The following is a 22,498-nucleotide window of genomic DNA, read 5'->3' on the forward strand; positions in this document are numbered from 1 at the left end:
ATGTCATGGAGGCTGACTCATGAAACATGCAGGGAGTTCAAGTCAAGATGATTATATTTGAATTCCATTTTTTTCCCATCTATTTGTGAACCTGGAAGATAAACAACAACAAGAGACTGTTTTAGATCCATTTGAAAATGACTACCTTTGGGACTCTCTTGAAAGTTGAAGGTTTGGACTTGATTTGCATGCTCATTGGTGACCAGCTGTGCCTGGAAGATCAGCCGGTGGCCCACTGGAACACTTTTCGATGGGGCGGCTTTCCTCGACCCCGGTTGACTGTTGGATTGAAAAATCAAATACAGGGATATATTTGCGTGTATGTGCGTGTATGTGTGTATCATAACGTAACCCGCTCGGCTTTGAGACGACATGCATCTCATCAAATCTTGCCCATGTGATCGCTTAAGAGGCGGCAGAAGGAAAGGCCAGCGGTGTCTTCATGCTCAGCTACAGCACGCTGCCTCTTTCACCACGTTTGCTACACACGCCTGTCCACATGTGGCAGATGAAGAACATGATGATGACGACTGACCGAACATCTTTCTGAGAAGAGGGCAACATGCTGCCTGTTACACTCAAGATAATTTGCAGTTCATTCGGTAGCTAAAATATCCAATATGACACCCGTGTCCGACAAATATCCAATAGGACATTGTGACATGTGCATCATGCAAGAAATATGATTTAAGTTCTTTTTTCATGTTTATTTTTATTTTGAGGCCCTTGATCAATTATTTAATCAACTCTTTAATTTTTAAAAATGACATGAACATTTATTTGTGCAATTTATTTATTTATATTTTGAAACATCATTCTGCGATTTTAAGAAAATGTACACACAAAAGAGAAGCATTGTAGAAAGCTAATCAAGAAAGAAATGAATAATAAAAAAAATGAACGCTTATGCACAATTACTCATATATTAATCTATTCGGATACAACTTAAATTTGATTGCTCTATTTCTCAGGCCAACAATACTTGACCACTGCGTCATCTGATTCGAATCTCTTTATAATTGTGATGGTGAGGGTGATCCTCCATGTACTTCTTGATGTACCAGCAGGACACGCGAGCCTTCAGCTTCTCCTCCAGCACAAAGTAAATGGCAGCCTGTCAACAAAAAACACCAAACAAGTCAATGTTAACGTGATCCCGGTGTGGTTCGCCGTCATTTGAAATGGAAAACATTTTCGTGAGTGCTACTCCGTGACCTTTGACAGGAGTGCGGCCACCCCTTGACCTCGACAAGCCTCCGGGACAAAGGTGGACACTAGATCCACCTCATTAGGCGATGTGAATCTGTAGATGAGTATGGCACTCTCGCTGACTCCTGAGGTCAAAGTTCACATGAAGACAACAAAAGCCCAGAAGCAAATGCATTCAAAGTTCAATAACTCATAGGTGTTAAAAGGGTTAAGTATTGACAAACTATTGAAAGGCTTAACTAAAACCTCTACAAGAAAAGTGTTGTTTTCCATCCAAGCAGTCATGTCTCTCACCATGCGACATATGTGCTTATTTAGGCAGATAACTTCGAAAATCTTAAGCTTTGATGAATAACACACATGCCAAACGATTATATGATTCTGACAAAATTATATTTACTAAAACGAAGTGACATGTGAGACGACAGTGTTTGATTTACTCAATGGCACCTTAAATTGATGTGGACATCAGTCAAACCCGTCTTTTAAGCATAAACCACTAAACGAATGAACCAAAGCTCTTTCAGAAAAATGCTGTTTTAAACCAAGCATTTCCGTGTCTCCGGTCGCCAAACAGATTTATTTAGGCAAATAAGAATGAAATTATTAAACTTTGTTGAATAAAGCCCGCGCCGAACTATTGAACTAATACTAGAATAATATGTTTTCTAAAATGTGTTCATATGTGACGAGTCTATTTTTGATTCAGGCAAAGGCACGTAAAATGATGTATTCTAAAGGAAATCTTGTTCGGGGCCGCACCGGAGACTTCGAGTGCGCCGCTGGCGGACGCCGGGCTCGCGTACTCGACCCAACCGCACAAGAAGCTTCGAACACGGCATCAGCACTTACCGGTCCCGCTACACGGGGAAACGACGAAGCGCCGGTTCTGTCGATCGTGTTCTACCGTCAGCCCGCCGTTGGAAGTCAACCTGCAGGGAGTCACCCTCAAAGGTTTGAATTCGGTGAGTCTGGATAATATTTTAAGCCACATTTTGGAGGTTCGGAACGGACCACTGGCAAGTAGAGACGTGTCGCTTTCGGGTCGCCGCTAGAGGACGCCAAAAGCCAGCTAGCAGACATACTGTAAAACAATAATTAACAAAAGACCAGTGTTTTTGCACAAATATTTTATTTACTGTATATTCCTCGGCTAACGTGCCACTTTTTTGGACTGTAGTAGGGGGAAAAATCACTTGAGCACAGGGACTACACACAAACTCCACACAGGAAGATTCAAATCCAGAACCTCAGAACTGTAGGACGGTCATGCTAAGCAATGTGTAACTTTAAAATTTAACTCTGGAGAACCCACGGGATCAAATTTGGCCCCTATAAATTCTGCTACTCAAACGCTACCCTTAAACCCCAAAGGATCAGATTTTATGCATTAAATATTTGGAAAAACATATGTTTTGGTGTTCAGTGAACATATAGCAGTCATTTAATGTAAAATTAATCACTTCCCAAAGAAGAAAAGGGTTTTTGGGTTCTCCAGGGTTAAATTAAACACACTACTAACAATCAATATATTCAAAGGACGACTTTATCAATGCATTCAAAGGACTTGATCAAGATGTTCAAACGACATAACTACATAACCACGACAGTATGACATAACCCAGTCGAAAATGTTTACCCCACATTGGCAGTTCCACTCTTCTGTAATAACAAAACACTTTGATGCAATTACATTTAGAATTCAATCTTCAATCCTTTCCAGAATAGTGCAGGACTACATTTTAGTGTTGGTGCCGTCCTTCACTCCAGCTGCCATGACGGCGAAGAAGAAGTTGGGGAAGAAGGAGCGTGCGTAGATTGCCACCTTTGGGAGTGAGGGGGCCATCAAGACCTCCCTTCTCTTGTTGCTCAAAGTCTTGGCCACCTCACTGGCTGCCTCACGTGTAGAAAAGCCCGGTGGCTTCTTTGTGTACAAATCTGTGCAAAAATAGAACAGCAAGACATGGCGCTGTACTACTCCAGAATCGACGACAGAAACGATAATAGCGAGGATCTTGACCAATGGAACCGCCATAGCGGGGGAACACAGTCGTTGTGTGTCATTTTTCAAACCTGACCTGACCAGAAGGACTTGGCCGTCGTGTTGTTTTGCTTCCCAGACGGCGCATGTGAATTGATGAAAGTGACATTGATGGTGCTGACAGAAACCCCTAACTCCTCCACCTCGGAACGAAGGCAGTCAAAGAAGGCCTGAACTGCGTGCTTGGAGGCGGCATCTGCCAGGTGTGATTGGATGAGATGTCATTTAGGACAAAACAACACTTACCCTTCACACACACAAAATCTCTCTCTCTCTCTCTCTTTTCTGTCTCTCTCTCCGTCTCTCTCTCTCACACACACACACACACACACACACACAAATCCCCCGCCCATTTTTGAATGGGTGTTCCTGTATTAAAAGTGCAGGCAAAAGTCATACTATTACATGGATCTTGCTGGATATCAAATACATGCAATAATTGCTCAATGCCGGCATAGATGTCAACTCACAAGAAGTGCGAAAGGGCACCGCCAGTTTTGCCTGGATGCTGTTCACCAGCAGGAGGTGACCGGAGCGGCGGGACATCATGGAGGGCAGCACACCTGGAACACACAAACCTCACAATGACACACACTTTTATGTGTGTGTGTGTGTGTGTGTGTGTGTGTGTGTGCGCGTGTGTGTGTGTGAGAGACATGCATTTCCGTGCCTACCTTTAGTCAGAGTGACCGGGCCAAAGTAATTGTTGTCCATGAGTAGCTTGTCCAGCTCCAGAGACAAAGTGTGAGCGGGGGCTTTGAGCTTCATGCTGCTGTTAAGGATGAGCATGTCCAGGTAGCCGTAACATTCCAGGATCTCTGATATCGCTTCGGGAAGCGACTCCATGTCCCCGAAATCAAGAAGCACCATTTTAGGTGGGAACGTCTGCTGACCAACACGAACAACGGGTGTTCAACTGTGTGGCTTCACCACAAGAAAGGCAAAAAAATTTGCGACAATGGACAGCCCATAAAGAACATCCTAGTATACTAGTATACATACTAGCTGGATATCAGGGATATCAAATAAAGACTACAACAGCAATTAGCAAGGCAATTTCATGCACTGTAAAACAAATGTGTCTTACGAATAATTATCAACTACTAGTGCCACTTTCGTTGGCTTCGCAGTGCAGTTCGATTCCAGCTCCGGCCTCCCTGTGTGGAGTTTGCATGTTCTCCACAGGCCTGCGTGGGTTTTCTCCAGGTGCTCCGGTTTTCTCCCACATTCCAAAAACATGCATGGCCGGCTGATTGAACACTCTATATTGTCCCTAGGTGTGTATGTGGGGGTGGATGGTTGTTCGTCTCTGTGTGCCCTGCGATTGGCTGGCAACCGATTCAGCTGGAATAGGCTCCAGCACTCCCCACGACCCTAGTGAGGATGAAGCGGTTCGGAAAATAAATGAATGAATGAATAGTGCCACTTTTGGCCTACTTGTGCACAAAAAAATTTACGAGTAAGCTGCTGTCCTGCACAAGTAAGAGTGGTAGGCCTAACTAGTGTCATGCACTAGTAGTCTTCTTATCATAGCTACCACACTTAGGGTCCAGGTGCAAGTAGATCCTGTTTTCACATGTAAGACAATTTCAGTAAAATTAATTTGTCTTACAAAGCACATTTTTTCCACTATTGGTGCAACTACAAACCTATTTCTTGTAGAATAGTATGTCATAACTAGGAGACTTCTCTAATGTCATCCAGGCGTGTTAGTAGCACATAGTTATTAACGAGTGCAGTTTTGCTCCACTCTCAGCAACTATTACTGTGCAAAAATTGTACTCGTATGCCAACGTTGTTCCATTAGGTAGTCTAAAGTGCACAGTACTACTTGGATATTAAAATGGATTTGAGGAACATAGAATATATACTCAAACTGCTTGATGAAAATATTTGTACATTTCCTGCGATTGGCTGGCAACCGATTCAGGGTGTCCCCTGCCTACTCCCCGAAGACGGTTGGGATAGGCTCCAGCACCCACCGCGACCCTAGTGAGGATCAAGCGGTTCGGAAAATTAATGAATGAATGAATGTTTGTACATTTTATTCCATGTCCTTGATTTTAAGACTACGAACAGGCCAGAACTACGGCTACTACTACTACCCCTTTTGGCCTATTAGTGGAAAAACGATGACTCGTAAGACTGGTTCTGGAATAAATGCTCAAAGGGCGTCCATTCCTCACCAGGCTTGGGTCAGAAGCATCGAGTAACTTGTCCGAGAGCTCCTGGAGTTTCTCCCAGCTTTTCCCGCACAGGATCAACCTGGCGCCGCCCTTGTGGAAAATGGTGGCACATTCTTTGGACCAACCCACATGCAGATGAGCGCAGATGTCACATTGGAAGCAACCAAATAGTAATCAAGCAAGTCAAGTCATGACTGGGCTGTTACCGTTTCCAAGTGTGGACAAAGCATCGCTGAGCAGCAGCACCTTGTTGCGCACCGGGCTTTTGGACAGCAGGCCCGACACCAGGGAGTACACATGCAACAATCCAGCTGCCAGCACCACCGCGCACGGAACTAGCAGTACTGTGGTGATCCACCCGGGCTCCATTCCCATCCCCTTCAGGAATGTCTAAAAAAGAAGCAAGTGCTGTTTTGAATGTGTGAAATAGGTACAACTTGGAATGAATGGATGACATGAAGCAGTGGTTCCCAACCTTTATTTACATGAAAAAATATTGGGAAATATATCTTTTTTGGGGCTTGACAATTATGTACGTGTTTTTGATATCCATCCATCCATCCATCCATCATCTACCGCTTATCCGGGGCCGGGTCGCGGGGGCAACAGCTTTAGCAGGGAAGCCCAGACTTCCCTCTCCCTAGCTACTTCTTCCAGCTCTCCCCGGCGGATCCCGAGGCGTTCCCAGGCCAGCTGGGTGACATAGTCTCTCCAGCGTGTCCTGGGTCTTCCTCTGGGTCTCCTCCCGGTGGGACATGACCGGAACACCTCACCGGGGAGGCGCTCAGGAGGCATCCGAATCAGATGCCCAAGCCACCTCATCTGGCTCCTCTCGATGTGGAGGAGAAGCGGCTCGACTCTGAGCCCCTCCCGGATGACCGAGCTTCTCACCTTATCTCTAAGGGAGAGCCCGGACACCCTATTTGCGACTAATAGGCCTTGGTCGCTATCCCCTGCAAATAGTGGGGGCGTGGTCTATCCATCCATCCATTTACTAATCCGCTTATCCATACCTGGGTAGTGGGTGTGCTGGAGCCGATTCAATTGATGTCAATGACTTCAATTTTGACATTCATCATTTGCATAGATAGATGCTTGAAGGTGGTTGGGAATCACTTGAAGTGGAGGCTACACACTAATTGTAATAATGAAGCTGCTTCTCAGCTGAGAAGCTCATCATGACATGAAACATGAAAGTATGTCTCCACATCCTTTCCGTAAGCATGTCATGTTCGTGACAGTGGAGGTGGGATGGCTGGCGTAACCCAAATTGCTTGTGGAACCAAATCTGCCGCATGCGTACATACATCTCGGAAAACTATTGATGGTAAGATAATATATTCAAAATAACAATTATACAAATAATATCAGTGATGAAAAACCAACAAAAACACAACCGATGTACTGGTCGCCATTCAATATCAAGCACATACAGACAAACAATGGACATTGTCATCATCTTGTCACAGATGCATTGCCTTAGAACAGCAGATTTGGTTCAGTGGGCAGATTGGGTAGCCAAAATGCTGAAGGACGCCACAGCTTTCCTACCCAATCGTCGTCCATCTCCGTTACATTGGCATCCATTGGGCTTTTTTTTGTATTTTTTTTTTTTGTAACGACTTATATTCCGACACGGCTGAAAAACAAACAACACAAAAACATTCCAACACGTTTTTGACAAGAGAGTAAAAAAATACTTTATTCGACATTTTAAATATGTATGCAAAACTCCACTTTCATCCAGTCCAAAATCCGCAAACCTAATTTGTTGACTTATTTATTGTCTGACTTCTGGTCGAAAACAAGCCAAAGATAACTTTCAACTCTTGTTTCCTTCGGACCAAAATGCTCTTTTTGTCCATCTTGTCAAGTCTTACAATGACCTCGTAAACATCAAGTGTCCTTGAAACAACATTAGCAAAGTCACACAGGATAGTAGCAGAAGTAGGGCAACTGTTTGGAAGCTGAAACCGGAAGCACATCAACTCAACTTTCATCCAAAGAGAACAAACTGATAGCTCATACTCACTGTGAGCGCGTGTGTGCGTAAACGTGGAATCCCAGTGTTCTCAATTGAGCTGCTTCACACCGCTGAGATCTGCTTGCCTGCTGCTAACCTCCTGCTGCTGCTGATGCTCTTTTAATAGCAGCGCAGCTGCCACTTTCTTTCCACACGTGTTGTCAGCGTGTTATGTTTAGAGGGACCACACTACGGAGGGACCACTCTCACAACTTTGTGTTTCCATGTCAATGTAATCTGCCCAGGACCTTCCTCCTATATATGAGCAATGGGAAGGTTTCTTGAACCAATCACATTTTAAATTTACGTTACATATCACGTACAACAATGATTTTTTTTCCCATTCCCTGATTGCTTAGTCAGACCTCACAACCCAGCAATCAAGTAAGTGCTAACCCCGTTAGCTCACAAAAACGGAGTGCCCATAGAAATTCCATTACACTGTCACTGGCGGATAAATACAACACCAAGCCATGGAAATCCACAAATCCCATGATTTGTGTGAAGTGTATGACAGGTACTAGTACCATTAGTGCCATGTGAGCTCCCTCTAGTGGTATTTCAAAATTTGTCTGCCGTTCAGTTGTGCTTAACTTTTAGTATTTGCATTTAATCTTCAAGAATGATGCTAAATATTTTTGTACTAAGTGTAATACGTACGAGAAGCACTGTACTATTCAGTCATGTATACTTGACCAAATACAAGTACCCTGGTCTTTCACATCGACAATTTTTCCACTGTAATATCTGCATTTTTGAATAAACAAGTTTAGTTTTATTATAGCCTAATCATATGCATTTTAGGGTGGAAATGTGCAACGTTCTGTGTTGTATAAATTGTGTATGATTGAAGGGTTAGCACCAATAATTTATTTGACCTGATTCGCATTATTTTACAATTCAAGGTGATGTAATATAAAATTGATAATCTGTTTTATGTCTCACTAAATTCCTTATTTTGAAGTACAGGACCGGAAGTCATGTGTCCATTAGTACTGCTGGAGGTTACCTGGAGGAAAGAGTTGATGGTTTTCCTTGAATTTGACAGCTCCGGCTGTCATTAATGTTCGTCCTTCCCCTTCTTATCCGACGAGTCCCGCAAAGCAAGCACCTCATGTCGTGGTAAAATGTCGGATTTCGAAGAATTTGAGAAGCAGCTGAGTGCGAACCGTCAAGGTAAAGGAGAAAAAAAACGACACCGGTGTGGGCTGGCGGTTTCGTGTTTTTGGGGCTGGGGGCGTCGACATGCTATCGAGGTTTGGAGCCTTCTGCTTTATTTTATTTTATTCATGGATGTGCTGGGCTAGCGGGAGTTAAGATGGGGTGAACTGTGAGTCAGCTTTGTTGGCTCAGAACGCGACATTTTGGCTTCTTTTTGACATGCCGACGTCGTCAAGCGAGATCTGCTCCTGAACGCAACACATCACTTCCACCTGCGCGAGACGCCAAACAACATCGATAAAATGATCTCCTTTTAACCTTATTCATCTCCCGTCACAGTGACGGCTGATATCTAGACGAGACCTAACATGGTTTCAGACTCCATCTTCAGTTCGGCTCCAACGATGCAATAACATTCAGAGTTAGCAACTTTTATCATTCATTTACGTGCTTGACGCCAAACTACATAGAAAACCCATTTTAAACATTGGCAGTCACCCCTTCTCGTAGTGTCTGGTGACATGTACACAAAACCTATTCAACATTCAAACCCGGCGAATGTTCTCATTTAAATTCGGCACCAGTAATTCTTGAAAATTCAGAATAAGCAATTGTAACCATTAATTCACTTGCTACTAAATTTGGACACCGACCTCAGGAAAACGGAAAACGAGCTCTTTTACATATCTTCACCTCTGTGAAGGACAGCAATTATTTTTAGAGCTTAAATTCAGAATTGAAATGAATTCCGAATGAACAAGTGTTGATGATGCATCAATATCATTCTTTTATTAGTCATTTTGCTCATAAATAGTGTATAGTAATTTACTAATTATTAGTATATGTAATTAATGGTTATATCCACACTACCTCCACAATTCAGTCATTTTTTGGATGTCGCTTTGAGAAAGTGTATGAGTCCGATCACATGATGTGATGTTTGTTTGTTTGTTTTTCCAGAGAGAGAAAGAGAAAGACACAAAAAGAGGAGTCGCAGTGGCTCGACTGGTCGCGGCGACAAACACGGTGGATGGAGCAAAGAGCGGAGGGACAAACGGAGTCACAGTCGAGACTGGAAGAGTCGAGACCGGCGCAGTTCCTCACAAGACCACAAGAAACACAGGTTTCAGTTTGTAATTGTTCAAGTGTGATTGATTACCTTCCGCCAGTCTCATTTCTTATCAAAGACCAAGCAATGTGGAAATGACTACGGTCGTCTTGTCTGTTTCTTTTCAGGAATTAAAGGCATAAGTTGCTATTTTTGAAAAACAGAAAAGTCAGGAAAATGGCTAAATAGAGCGACCAAATGGCTATGTTGTCAACTAGCTCCTCCTCCACAGTCAAGTGCTTAGTGTGAGCGGTGCACATCAGCGTAGCTTCACTTTCAACGACAGAAGAATCATGACTAAACTCAAACAAATAAAAATAAATGGAAAGAAACCAATGAATCGCTTAATAATAATAATAATACATTTTATTTATAAGCGCCTTTCAAGACACTCAAGGACACTTTACAATAACAAAAAAAAAACAACCCTCATTTTAGCTTGGAAAAGGGTTGGTGGTGCTATAGGCATTAACTGAAAGACCCTTTCAGCCAATCAATACCTTGAGGAAAGGCATGGGTGGAAAAGACACTGACACTGATGGTGACTCTTCCTTTCTTTTGGGCAGACATTCTTCTCCAAGGAGAACAAAGAAGAAAAAGCCGTGCAAGTACTGGGATGTGGCTCCACCGGGCTTTCAGCACATTACTCCACTGCAGTACAAAGCCATGCAAGGTAGACGCCATGTTGCAGATTAGATCACATCTATGGATATTCATGCATGGCCGTGGAAATATGGAAATCAGTTGTAGGTGAAGTATGAATGCCTGCAAGCACCAACGTTTCCCACCACAGTTGTCGAGAATTGAAATCATTGCATTTTTGTTGTTTTGCAGCAGCCGGTCACATCTCGAGCACGGCCCTGTTGGCGACGTCCGCCGCTGCCGCCACCACCGTGTTGCCCAGCGTGACCGTGGCGCCACCTCCGGTGGCCCTATTGGGAAATCAAATGACCAGACAAGCCCGCCGCCTCTACGTGGGGAATATTCCCTTCGGCGTCACTGAGGTCGCCGCGATATTCCCATTCAGACAAAAGCATGCCTTGGCGGCTGTCTTGATTGTGTCTTTTGTTCCTGCGCAGGAATCCATGGCCGAATTTTTCAATGCTCAGATGAGATTGGCTGGCCTCTCGCAGGCCTCCACCAATCCTGTCCTTGTTGTGCAGATCAACCAGGACAAGAACTTCGCCTTCCTAGAGGTAGTGTGTGTGTGTGTGTGTGTTCGTGCGTAACATTAGAGTGTATTTATTGAAAATGAGTGTGCGGGTGTGCCATGAGTATGCGCCTTCAAGTTATATATGACGCGAGTATAATATGTGTGTCTGACATTGAAATCGTGCATGAGCAATACGTTTAATTAAATATCAACCACATCCACAAATTAGAACAGATCAAATCTGTTGGCAGATAGGAAAGAAGTTGAACCGCCACCGTAGAATAAACTGACTTTGGTGGTTGTCCAGAATGACCAGTTTACATTTTTACATTTGACTCTGTTACCGTAGTTTAACATGAAACTTTTTTTTTTTCCGGGGGCTGTTTGCGTTGCAGTTACGCTCGGTAGACGAGACCACGCAGGCCATGGCCTTTGACGGGATTGTTTTCCAAGGTCAGTCGTTAAAGATTCGCCGGCCTCATGACTACCGGCCGCTCCCTGGCCTCTCGGAGCAGCCTGCCTTCCACGTCCCAGGTGGGTCGCGCTGGACGACACACGCCACGATGTCCCAGTGTTTTGTTGACACTGCCGTTGTGTATTTGTGTCCAGGTGTCGTGTCCACAGTGGTTCCCGATTCTCCTCACAAGCTCTTCATCGGCGGTCTGCCCAACTATCTGAACGACGACCAGGTACAGGTGGCAAAAAGTTCTCACACTCTAGACAAGTCCAGATTACTAAAATTTACAGATTTACTAAGACTCACATCACATTCATTCATTCATGTTTCCTTGTGTTTCCCCAGTCTATATTTTGGTTGACCGGAATCATCATCCTCATCATCATCCTTATCGTCATCCTCATCATCACCAACCTCTTCATCATCCTCACGTGTCATGTCGAACATCAGCGGTAAGTAAGTCATTCTGGCCCTTCCCCCTCTTTTTGTTTTTGGAGCTCCTCGGACACACGTGCAAAGTGAAATGGTGAAACGTACCCTAATCATGACGCTCCATAGTGGAGCGAGATAGATGCACCATTTTTTTTTGGTGAACATTTCAACTATCTAGGTCCGGTAGACCACTGGAGTACCTTGAACACTTGATGAAAAGTGTCTGGTGGTTTGATGTTCAATGGACATTTCAAAGTAACATGTACATGTAACGGGCGGCCCGGTAGCCAAGTGGTTAGCACGTCGGTTTCACAGTGCAGAGGTACCGGGTTCGATTCCAGCTCCGGCCTCCCTGTGTGGAGTTTGCATGTTCTCCCCGGGCCTGCGTGGGTTTTCTCCGGGTGCTCCGGTTTCCTCCCACATTCCAAAAACATGCGTGGCAGGCTGATTGAACACTCTAAATTGTCCCTAGGTGTGAGTGTGAGTGCGAATGGTTGTTTGTTTCTGTGTGCCCTGCGATTGGCTGGCAACCGATTCAGGGTGTCCCCCGCCTACTGCCCGGAGACGGCTGGGATGGGCTCCAGCACCCCCCGCGACCCGAGTGAGGATCAAGCGGTACGGAAGATGAATGAATGAATGAATGTACATGTAACAAGTGACATGTATTTGTTGTCTGCAGGTGAAGGAGCTGCTGACTTCCTTTGGGCCTCTCAAAGCCTTCAACCTGGTGAAGGACAGCGCCACTTCGCTGTCCAAAGGCTACGCCTTCTGCGAGTACGTGGACGTGGGTGCCACGGACCAGGTAAGAGAAAGCCGCTGGCCGGCGTGACGTGACGTGTCGTGCAAAGTGCAGGATGCCAGGTGTGTTCTTCTTGCCAGGCGGTGTCCGGACTCAATGGCATGCAGCTGGGAGACAAGAAGCTCATCGTGCAAAGAGCCAGTGTGGGAGCCAAAAACGCCGGCCTGGTAAGACATTGCAATTCGTGACTCCGCCCTTTCACTCACTATTTGTACATTAGCTCATTGTCCTGGTGCGAGCAACCGAAAATCATTCTCGCTCTCTTGCGCCCCCAGCAGGCGGCCGTTATGGAGACGCCGGTACTGCTTCAAGTTCCGGGTCTGCAGCGCGTGCAGAGTTGCGAGGGGGCGGCCACCCAGGTTCTGTGTTTGCTCAACATGGTGCTGCCTGAAGAGCTGGCCGACGACGATGACTACCAGGAGATCCTGGACGACATCCGCCAGGAGTGCTGCAAATATGGCAACGTCCGCTCCATCCAGATACCGCGGCCGCTTCACGGGGCACACGTGCCGGGTTGCGGCAAGGTGTGACAACGTCTACGTTCGCTGTGTTTGTGTGTGTGTGTGTGTGTGTGTGTGTGTGTGTGTGTGTGTGTGTGTGTGTGTGTGTGTGTGTGTGTGTGTGTGTTAGAGACGGAGAGAGAGCGAGAGAGAGAGAGAGAGAGATGTCGTGTATGTGTGTGTGGACACTGAGAGAGCGATGAGTATGGGATGTGAGAGATGTGTTGAGAGACTTTTCAGGTGTGTGTGTGGGTGTATGTGAGTGAGTAAGTGAGGAAGCCAGTAAGAGGGGGAGGGGAGGGGAGAGGGAGAGAGAGATGTTATTCATGCATGCATGTGTGTGTGTGGCTGAGAGAGGTCACACTGAGTGATTGCGTGAGGAGAGAGAGAGAGAGAGAGAGATTTAGTGTGTGTGAATGTCAATGTGTGTCACGTTCTCTCTCCTGCAGATCTTCGTGGAGTACGTGTCAACGTCCGACTGTCAGAAAGCCATGCAAGCGCTGAGTGGCCGGCAGTTTGCCAACAGGGTGGTGGTGACCAAATACTACGATACAGATATGTATCACAGACACGACTTTTAAAACACACGCACACACACACACACACTTTCCTTGGCTTCCAGTGCTTCTTAAGTCCAGAGTTCATTTTACTCATTGCACTCCACTTCCTCTGCAGTCCAATGAATTTCGATATAATATTTATGTACAACACATTGTGGTGCATCGCAATAAATTTAAATACTGCCGCCAGGCTTGAATTATTACAAGATGTTACGAGTGTCTTTGCCACATGTACGTGCACGTTTATGGTGCTTTTTAAAAATTATTTTAAAAAAATGTCAAAAGTAATGTTTTGAGATGAGTTTTAAATTATATCGAACAGTTTTGAGGATCAGAGTTTGTGGCGTGCTGATGATTTCAAGTATTACAGATTATTAGTGATTAATCCAAATTTGAGATGTTTGTATACATTTTGTTTGTTGATTATGTGTTTTCTTGTACATCTACAAAATCGTGTTTGTCTTAAAGGAGCTCCCTCTTCAAACCAGGCATCTAAAAATCAATGTGATTTATTAATTATGCCGTCGGAGTAGATAGACTTGAAGAGGATGCAATTCATCAACCATCCAACGAGATGTCGCTATAAGCCAAAGCAGCGCTGAATGGCGTCTGTATGAGTTTTGCTGCCATAATAAGAAAAACTATGACAGAGAACAAGAACGTGAGCAACATAATTTTTCTTAATTCCATTTACACTAAAATATTTTAGGAAAAGCGGGAATATATATGAGCGTGGAAAAGTACACTTGTGTAAATACTTTTATAGGATTTGCTGTTGGAGAATCGTGTGAAATATTTCTGGTAAAAGAACGAAATGAATGCAAACTGTTAAATTTTCCAAGACAAAATGAGGAATGCGGTGAAATATGCATTTGTCTGGCTTATGTAAATTTCACAAGTTCAAACACCATTTAGGTGTCAATATCCAATTATTATTTCAGAATTAAACTGTCATCTCCCGGAATACATGTTTGTATTCAGTTTATGTTCAGTTCAACTTTATTTCTATACGGCCAATTCACAACAGAAGTTATCTCAAGATATTTTACAATATGACGCCGCTGGGAAGTTTTCATTTTTAATGCATAAAAAAAGGAAATCATTGCCTTGGAAGTCTAACAGCGCCATCTAGTGGCAATGACCTTCCTCACAAGCCCAAGACCTTTCCTGTGATGAGACAACACGCTGCCTCAGCTAGCGTCCACAAAAATCTACCGTCAATGTAAAAATCATACATGTTCTCGATCAAAGCCACAATATTACAACAATAAAGTGTAAATGTGTATTTTTTCAAAGTTGTTATTTTGTTGTCAATTTTTTTCGGAGTGGAAAAAAAGGTGAACAGTAGTATCAGAATTGGTGTGTTTTTCTTAGTTATTTTACTCGAGTAAAGAATATAGATTATTTTTAAGGACAAAATTCCGAGAATAAAGGTGGACAATTTGACAAACGTTTTCCTCTCCCTGAAATACGGTCCTGGAATATCACCCTGACATTGGATTTATCAAAGGAGTTGAGTGCAAGTGGATGATGCTGTTTTTGAACACTTGGTGTGACACAAACATTACAAGTCGTACATGAGTCTATAGTGTTTATTTCAAAATACGAGTATCAAAGACAAGCCTCCAATAAATAATTTTCTAAAATGAGGAGGACAATCTCTTACGAAGGACGATCGGGGCCATTCTGGAAAGACACTCAATATATACAGTATACTGTGACAATAGTCCTAGTCTCTTGAGGGAAAAAAAACTTTTATTGTGAAAATGTTGTACTATTAAGTAAAACCTATTTATTTATTTATTTTTGCAAAAAGGCTGAACACTGATAATGTGGTTTTTATGTATATGACAAAATCAATGTGATCCCCAAACGGTTGGAATATCTAAACAACATAAAAGTGCATAATTGCCAAAATACTATACTTTTTTTTTTTAAAGAAAACGTTCTTTCCCAAAATATGACTATTCTCAATAATAAGTGTTATATTGCAGCTTTCTTTCAAATATCTTTATCATTATTCATGAGTTGGCTATTAATTTCAAAAATTCAGACTTGTCTTAATTTAAATTTGTGTAAAAAAGTGTTTTACATGTTTAAATGCACAGAAAACGTTTTTTTTTTTCCTCTAGCTTCTTCGGAACAATTAAAAAAATCGGTCCATGAGCATCGTTGTTCGCTGCAACTTGGAAACGATGCAGAGATTAATTTCCTGTATTTGTCCATTCAATCATCTCCATACTCCTCTGGCCTGGTCATCATCATTCTGTCCTGTCTAAAAAAAAAACAGCAGCTCGGTTGAACGGATTAGTCTGAAGAGCTGAGTGAAAACGCAGAATGGCCGGACCCCTTTTCTCAGGGGGCCTGGCATTGTTTCGTGTTACGTCACACCGTGAAAAGGATCCCAAAGAGATGTCAGCAGCTGCCAGAAAACAAAGCAAAACAGCCCAAGTGGCTCAAGAGACATCTGGTGCTTTATTGTGCAACCGCTTGCCCCCATGGGGACCTGCCGAACACAATTTCTGCTGAATATGTAGAAAAAGTGTTATCTGAGAAAGGATTAGACACTCCGTCTGTCTCTCAGCATGCGTCACCTTGCCCTGCGAAACTGACAGTTGCCTATCTAGTAAATTCCTGGTCTGTTCCCTTTTCTTCCCATGACTTCCATGAAAGGTTCCACCTTTGAAAATGTTTGGAATTTTGTCAACCCTATTTGGAGAAATGGCAATAAGACTTGCAGACGAGGATTTACATGCAAGCAAAAAGTAGCCAAATAAAACAGAGGTAGCTCATATAAAAATACACTCTAGATGACGTATTACTAAACAGTTCCAAGGATGAGTGTGTCAACTATCGATTGAAAGCGACGAAAAACAAAGAAGCGGGAAATTTGCGACGGGAAAAAAGTGCATGGCCAAGACGTTCCTACGTGCCAAAATCGGAGCAAAAAAGACCACAAACAGTGCATCCGGAAAATATTCACAGCGCTTGCCTTCGTTCACAGCTTCTTAAGGGTGCACTGTAAAACGAGTTATTGGTGATCATTTATCACTTTAGTGCCTGCCAAGCAAGAGAGCTTGAGGAAGACCAGAGAGCTTTGATGGATGTAGACATAAGGGAAGACATGAGGGAAGTTGAAATCTTGGAATGTAGAAGCTCCCCGGTGAAATATTTCCAACCTCCCCATTGGTCTTGAGTGCTGAAAGCAGTTCACATGATTGGTCCCCCCAAAATATTTGGTGCGTCCTATTGTGGATTGCTAAAACCACAGATGGTTGAATTGTTTTCTTTGATCGACGTTGGACTGGAAACTTTTTAGGTCGGACGCTTGTAAACTTGGAGAGATATTTACGATTTCCTGGTGGTCTCAAACGAAGCTTCGGATTGTTGTTCTACTTTCTATATCCTTAATAGTTTCATTTTGGTCTGGTCTGGACTCCTGTGACTTGAGATTAAAATGCAGTTGAGTGTCATGGTCTCTTCGTCAACAGCCGACGGTCAGATCCCAAAACTTTGACTGGAACATTTTGAGGCGGGACCCTGTAAATTCCGACTGAGATATTTCCCCCCAAAAAATGCAGCAAAATTCACCTGGCAACTATCTGTGGTTGTCCTGTTGGGCTATCTACACCCTCGGTCCTCAGATTTTTAATTGAACTACAGTGAAGGCAGATTAAAACACACTTAAGGTATCGTAGTATCAAAGAAAAAGGAAATAAATTACAACAATCAATGAGGGTCCCTGATGCAATGGTCAGGTGAAGTTTGTGAGGTCCAGTCAGTAGTTCCGGATGCTGAAGAATCCAACGCTTGTGGGTGACTCCTTCACCGTGACGGTGACCAGGTTGGCGGTGACGTCCGTGACAAACACGTGTTCTATCAGGCTCCGGGTGGGCTTCCAGTCTTGGTTGTGGACCACCGCCAAGGGCTCCCGGCCGGCATCTGACGAGTCCCGGTCTGAATCGGAGCTGCTCTCGTCCTCGCCTGTGCTCATCTTGCCGTCTTTACAAGCTGCTCTTTCCAGGTGGTTCTCGGATTTATGGACCTCGCCTTTCTCCGGCTTCCCCCTGTAGGTCTGGATCTCCGTCAAGTCTTTGCCTGCGGCAGACTTCCGGGTTCCTCCCGGGGAAGCGGGACTCTGGGGGGTTTTGTACTCCTGGTTTTGGTTGGTTTTGTTTCTCAAAGCTGAACCGGGACCAGAACCAGACGATTTGTTGCCTTGCGTGACTTTGTTGTGAAGGTTGAGAGGCTGATTTGTCGTGATGTTCTTTGCCGCTTGGGCCGCCATGGCTTTCGCGTTTGTTATTCTCTGCAGGACATGAGCCTTTTGTACACTGGGGGAGTTTGTGGTGCGCTGGGGGGATCCTGGGAGGTGCTGTTTGGTTGCGTTGGAGGTGAAAGTCTCCATGCCTCTCGGTTTGAACGAATCCGGTCTGGGGGTGGGCAGTTTCCCATCTGTGACATTCCTGCCCGGGCTGGATTTCATCAGCGGGACGGGGGATGGGGGCATTGATCTGGCGGATCCTATTGTGCTCAAGGAGTTTCTGGAAGTTCCCCCGTGGGTTGGGGGACTGCGGTTGGGACATCCCGCAGAGCCCCGATGGAAACCCATGAAGGCGAAGCTGGCCAGGTGAACCGGTTTCTTGATGGCACCCGGAAGATCGGAATCCTTCCTGAGGCTTTTCCGAAGGCCTTTGCTCAGAGACTTGCGACCGCGTTTTTTCGGCGGCTCCTGCTTGGCCACCACAATCTGCGCTTTCTTCTGGGGGACGGGGTTGGGGTGGAGGTCTCGCATTTGGACTCCGGGGCCCGCCTGTTGCTCCTCGTCCTCGTCTTCCGAGGAGGACGAGGACGAGGAGGAACACGAAGACGAGGAATCGGACGATGAAGAGGAGGTTCCGGAAGAAGAGCTGTTGGACTTTGCAGTCTCGAGAACAGTTTCCTAAGGGAGAGCACAACGTGTCAAATGTGTCCCAACGATACCAAGAAAAGTTGTTGAACCTTACTGGTATTTTACGTGGACGTCCTCTCGGCCTTTTACCGCGTTTCCGTATCAGAAGCTCCTTCTCTTGTTCCCTGCGATACACGCAGTTGAAGATATAACTATCCAGACATTCCACAAATAGCAAACGTCGAAAGAAACTCACTTCTTGTTGAAGGCCGCCAGAAGTCTGGGATCAAGAATGTTCTCTTGGGGCTCCCAGCTGTTGTGTCTGGAATGAACAAAGATGTCGGAACATCAATATAAAGACAGGAACTAGGTAAAAATGTGTGTAAATAATAGAGCTGTCAAACGATTAAAATATTTAATCTAATTAAAAATGCAACTGTCATAATTAACTTAAATGGACTAAAAAATTAATCGTGATTACTCACATTTTTTATCGTTTCTGAATTTCCTTTTACATTTTTTGTCCTATTTTTCCCCCCATTTTAATGCTCTCATCAACATGGAATCATGAATCAGTTTTCTATGTGCCAAATGCAAATATTTACTGAAATAACAATTTTGATTTTCAATTTTACATGAACATTTTTCACTTGGAGCAGTTATTCACACATAATCTCTCACACAATATTACTGTCCATCAACAACAGTGAAAACAATATTTTGTCACACAACAGCTGCTTTAACAGCTTTTTTTTATAAAATCAACACAGAGCAATATAACATTATAAAGTGCACATCTAAGGTAAACTAGTACTCAGCCTATAGTAGATTTAAACCATGGTTGCATACTTCGTTTTTCTCAAGTTTACTTTGAACACAGCAGTCTGTTTCTGTGTTTGTTGAAGAATAACGAGACACCGGACACCAGTGTTCATTATGTGCCGCTGTATTCAAAACTGCCCGCCCTATAAAAAAGCGCGCACGCACTTCTTCCGTGCTGCTGGGGCAAACCATTCTGATAGGCGGGGGGTCACTCCCCCTAACACAGTCAGGCTATGTTGATTGTTTTGGTCCTTCTTGTGCGGAAGTCTCTCTACAGTTTTTGTGTAGACCTCATTTCGAATGACAACACTGGAGACGTTTTATTTTCGCTAGGTCGCTACCACTGTCAGACAAACACAGAGAAGCTCCACCCGCTCTATTTATATGGAGGCAGAACACTGTAACCTTCCACACAAAATATTTCCAAACAAGTAACATCCGCTTGTGACGTGTGCCGCGTTAATCTCGCGAGAAAACATTTAATCCCGTTAAAATTGATGTAAATTAATGCCAATAAAAACGCGCTAAACTGACAGCTCTAGTAAATAGTAAACCGATTCACCATATATATCAGTCAAGCCGCGGGAGTGAAAAAAATCTTCTGTTCAGGTACGACACATTTTCTAGCTTGATAAAAATTAACTTCATTGACAAGAACAAACTAATTACACTTGTTAACGTTCAGGACAACATGACAACAAAATTTGTTGCTGTCGTATCAACAGTCAGAAATTACCACGTTTTTTGGGGGTAGTAATTTAACTAGCTGTTGGATTTTCTGAAACTTCGTACAAATGTGCTCATAAGAAAAAACAAGACAACATTTCCTCGATTGTTCTTTGGTTTGAATCGAAAAATATTTATTTATTCATATTAACATAACCCAATAATTTACAGCAACTAACTGTATGTAAATATTCATTGATTGAAGAACACTTGACAAGTGGTTAGAAATGTTTGTTTTTGTAGTTTAACCCTTTCATGCACCCTGCAATCCGATAACATGATAAGCTGTCCCTGAAAAGGTTCATACTGTGATGAATTTTGTTAAAGATGATGAAAAAAAGTGACTGTGTTTATCTAATCAGAATAAATAACTTATCAAAAGTAGCCCAGCCTTCTGATTTCGATTAAATTTGTCACATGTTCTCCCACCACATAGTTATTTTGAATCTAAGAAACAAGACGAGCCCCTTTCACACTGCCTACTAATGCCGGAATGTTCCGCCATTTCCCGGTGTCGTTCAGTGTGAAAGCTCCAATGTGGAATTGGGGGATGGGCTGAAGTTGGCTTGTGAGATTCTCGGGTCAATTTCAACCCCCCCCCCCCCCCTATCATACATCGGTACCTTAAAAATAGTGAGCAGAGAAAAACTTGATTTAGAAGGCTTGTGAGCCCCCCCCCCCCTCTAAAAAGTGTTCTGTTGCATTTTTGTTGCCGTTTTTTTAAGCAAGTGACCCTTCTGAAATTTGAAAATCCACAGTGCGCCCGGTTGCTGTGTTTAACTTTTTCATTTGAGATGCAACAAAATGGATGTGGCACAAAAACAAATTCAACATGTGGTAGAAGCCTGTTGAAGAAAGAGAAAAAGACCCCCCCAGATCAGCAGTCAGCCTAACCCCCACCCATTACACGCACACGCACGCACACACAAAGGATGTGTGAGCCTAACAGAAGGCAGGCAACAGTGTGCACCCGTGGAGAATAGTCGACAGCCCAAAAAGGGCGGAGAGGAACTAACATGATCAAAAGGATCATTGTAAATAAATGTGAAGATAACACTAATATTAATAAATCCTACTGTACAAACTGTTTTTTGTCTGAGGAGCTGTAATGTGATAAATTGAAATAATGTCATGTAATATTTTTTTTAAATGCTTATTTTAAGAAAACAAACTGAAGTCATATTTCTCAAGGAGTGTTAATAAACGAAACATTTTAATTGACTTCGAAACGTTAAAAGGTGGAATAAGTAGCTATATTATTATTATTAATAATAATAATTATTATTATAAATAGTGAACTGGTGTTTTAATTTTAAATTCGAACATTACAGTTAAGTCATGCGACGTTTTTCTTTTTTTTTCTATAAACGTATTTTTTGGGGGTTTGCCTTTATTCTAGTCTTGCTGCACATTTTATTCGGCGTTCCATTTATAAAACATCAGCGTCTAAAGAGGATCAAAACAAGCACGGCCGCCTGTTCAACCTGATGAATTAAACGCAATGGCTCTAGTTTATGAAAATAACCCCCGAGAAATGCAAGCCGAAAATTAATGAATGCTTTTGAAAATAATAAAATCATGCACTTTAAATGGAATTGAACAAGGAGCTTGATTAAAGGCAAAGTTGATGCTTGAAACACGAACAAAAGACCTTCGGTAGGGAAAAAGAACAACAAACATCCAAGACGAAAGCGCACTAAAGTTGCGATGAAGCGGAACTGATCAGGAAAAACGCGGAGGGAATGAGAAGTTTTGGGTATAATGTTCATTGTTTGGGGTCTTCCTGACTTACTTGGACGACCACCCTCTCCACTTGACCAAAAACTCCAACTTTCCCTGCACACAAAGAAGCGCCAAAAGGTTGTGAGCTCCAAGCCGAGTGAACCCGAAAAGCATGGCAAAGACGATCGTGCAGTTTTTGCGCCTTTCCGAACCTTTCGCAGTCTTTTGTTGAGGATGCATTCAGCGTCGAAAACCTGCTCGCCGACGGCGCTCAGCTCCTCCATGGTGGACCCGCACGATCACAATAACAACACTAGCAAAAGTAACACTCGCCAGCAGAGGAAACCACTTCTTCAATAAAACGCTATGGTACACTTCACAATAAAAGTGCAACGCGAGAGGATTAGGGCCAGTGAATTATAAAAAACGGCTGGCAACATGCTCACCTATTATTTCAAAATTCTAACTTTGTTGTCAGAATTCTGACGTTGAGAGAGAATTCTCACTTCAAAGAGAGAATTCTGAGAATAAATTCGAACTTTTGAGACAAAAGTGAGACTATTGCCCACCATTTGCCCAGGCCGACTCACTACGCACAATTTTAACGGAGTTCATAATGCAAACAAAGATTACATTTGCATTATGCTTGTTTGTTACATTTCTATTTTGTAGTGAGTGAAATTTCAGTTTTTGATGCTTTGTTTCAAA

The 22,498-nt window shown here is 43.5% G+C and overlaps 4 protein-coding genes across 7 annotated transcripts; 1 reads left to right on the plus strand and 3 right to left on the minus strand.

Moving 5' to 3' along the window:
• Positions 1-775: 775 nt before the first annotated feature.
• Positions 776-2,284, minus strand: LOC127589358 (protein NATD1-like). The gene is made up of 3 exons (XM_052048485.1): positions 2,062-2,284; positions 1,216-1,334; positions 776-1,114 (listed from the first exon to the last, which is right to left on the minus strand). The coding sequence occupies exons 1-3, from the start codon at positions 2,201-2,203 to the stop codon at positions 995-997; spliced, it is 381 nt and encodes a 126-aa protein (XP_051904445.1). The 5' UTR covers positions 2,204-2,284; the 3' UTR covers positions 776-994.
• Positions 2,285-2,335: 51 nt separating this feature from the next.
• On the minus strand, positions 2,336-7,090 carry LOC127589353 (dehydrogenase/reductase SDR family member 7C-B-like). Of its 2 annotated transcripts, none has more exons than XM_052048480.1 (7): positions 6,988-7,090; positions 5,643-5,826; positions 5,437-5,549; positions 3,925-4,138; positions 3,721-3,813; positions 3,288-3,446; positions 2,336-3,147 (listed from the first exon to the last, which is right to left on the minus strand). In XM_052048480.1, exons 1-7 carry the CDS (start codon positions 7,021-7,023, stop codon positions 2,945-2,947), a joined length of 1,002 nt encoding a protein of 333 aa, XP_051904440.1. In that variant the 5' UTR covers positions 7,024-7,090; the 3' UTR covers positions 2,336-2,944. The 2 variants fall into 2 exon arrangements, with proteins under 2 accessions (XP_051904440.1, XP_051904441.1); XM_052048481.1 differs by having other exon boundaries at positions 2,337-3,147; positions 3,925-4,135; positions 6,988-7,089.
• Positions 7,091-8,438: 1,348 nt separating this feature from the next.
• LOC127589343 (splicing factor U2AF 65 kDa subunit-like) lies at positions 8,439-14,924 on the plus strand. 3 transcript variants are annotated; one of them, XM_052048465.1, is made up of 11 exons: positions 8,439-8,635; positions 9,581-9,743; positions 10,295-10,401; positions 10,563-10,732; positions 10,808-10,924; positions 11,277-11,415; positions 11,491-11,570; positions 12,450-12,572; positions 12,650-12,736; positions 12,845-13,093; positions 13,519-14,924. In XM_052048465.1, the coding sequence occupies exons 1-11, from the start codon at positions 8,587-8,589 to the stop codon at positions 13,648-13,650; spliced, it is 1,416 nt and encodes a 471-aa protein (XP_051904425.1). In that variant the 5' UTR covers positions 8,439-8,586; the 3' UTR covers positions 13,651-14,924. The 3 variants fall into 3 exon arrangements, with proteins under 3 accessions (XP_051904425.1, XP_051904426.1, XP_051904424.1); XM_052048466.1 differs by having other exon boundaries at positions 10,566-10,732; XM_052048464.1 differs by having other exon boundaries at positions 11,277-11,570.
• Positions 14,925-16,084: 1,160 nt separating this feature from the next.
• Positions 16,085-22,141, minus strand: cbx2 (chromobox homolog 2 (Drosophila Pc class)). Its single transcript, XM_052048472.1, has 5 exons — positions 22,003-22,141; positions 21,861-21,904; positions 18,777-18,842; positions 18,636-18,705; positions 16,085-18,571 (listed from the first exon to the last, which is right to left on the minus strand). The coding sequence occupies exons 1-5, from the start codon at positions 22,072-22,074 to the stop codon at positions 17,408-17,410; spliced, it is 1,416 nt and encodes a 471-aa protein (XP_051904432.1). The 5' UTR covers positions 22,075-22,141; the 3' UTR covers positions 16,085-17,407.
• Positions 22,142-22,498: the final 357 nt, after the last annotated feature.

The sequence above is a fragment of the Hippocampus zosterae genome, chromosome 17 (assembly GCF_025434085.1).
Source record: "Hippocampus zosterae strain Florida chromosome 17, ASM2543408v3, whole genome shotgun sequence".
Classification (NCBI taxonomy): domain Eukaryota; kingdom Metazoa; phylum Chordata; class Actinopteri; order Syngnathiformes; family Syngnathidae; genus Hippocampus; species Hippocampus zosterae.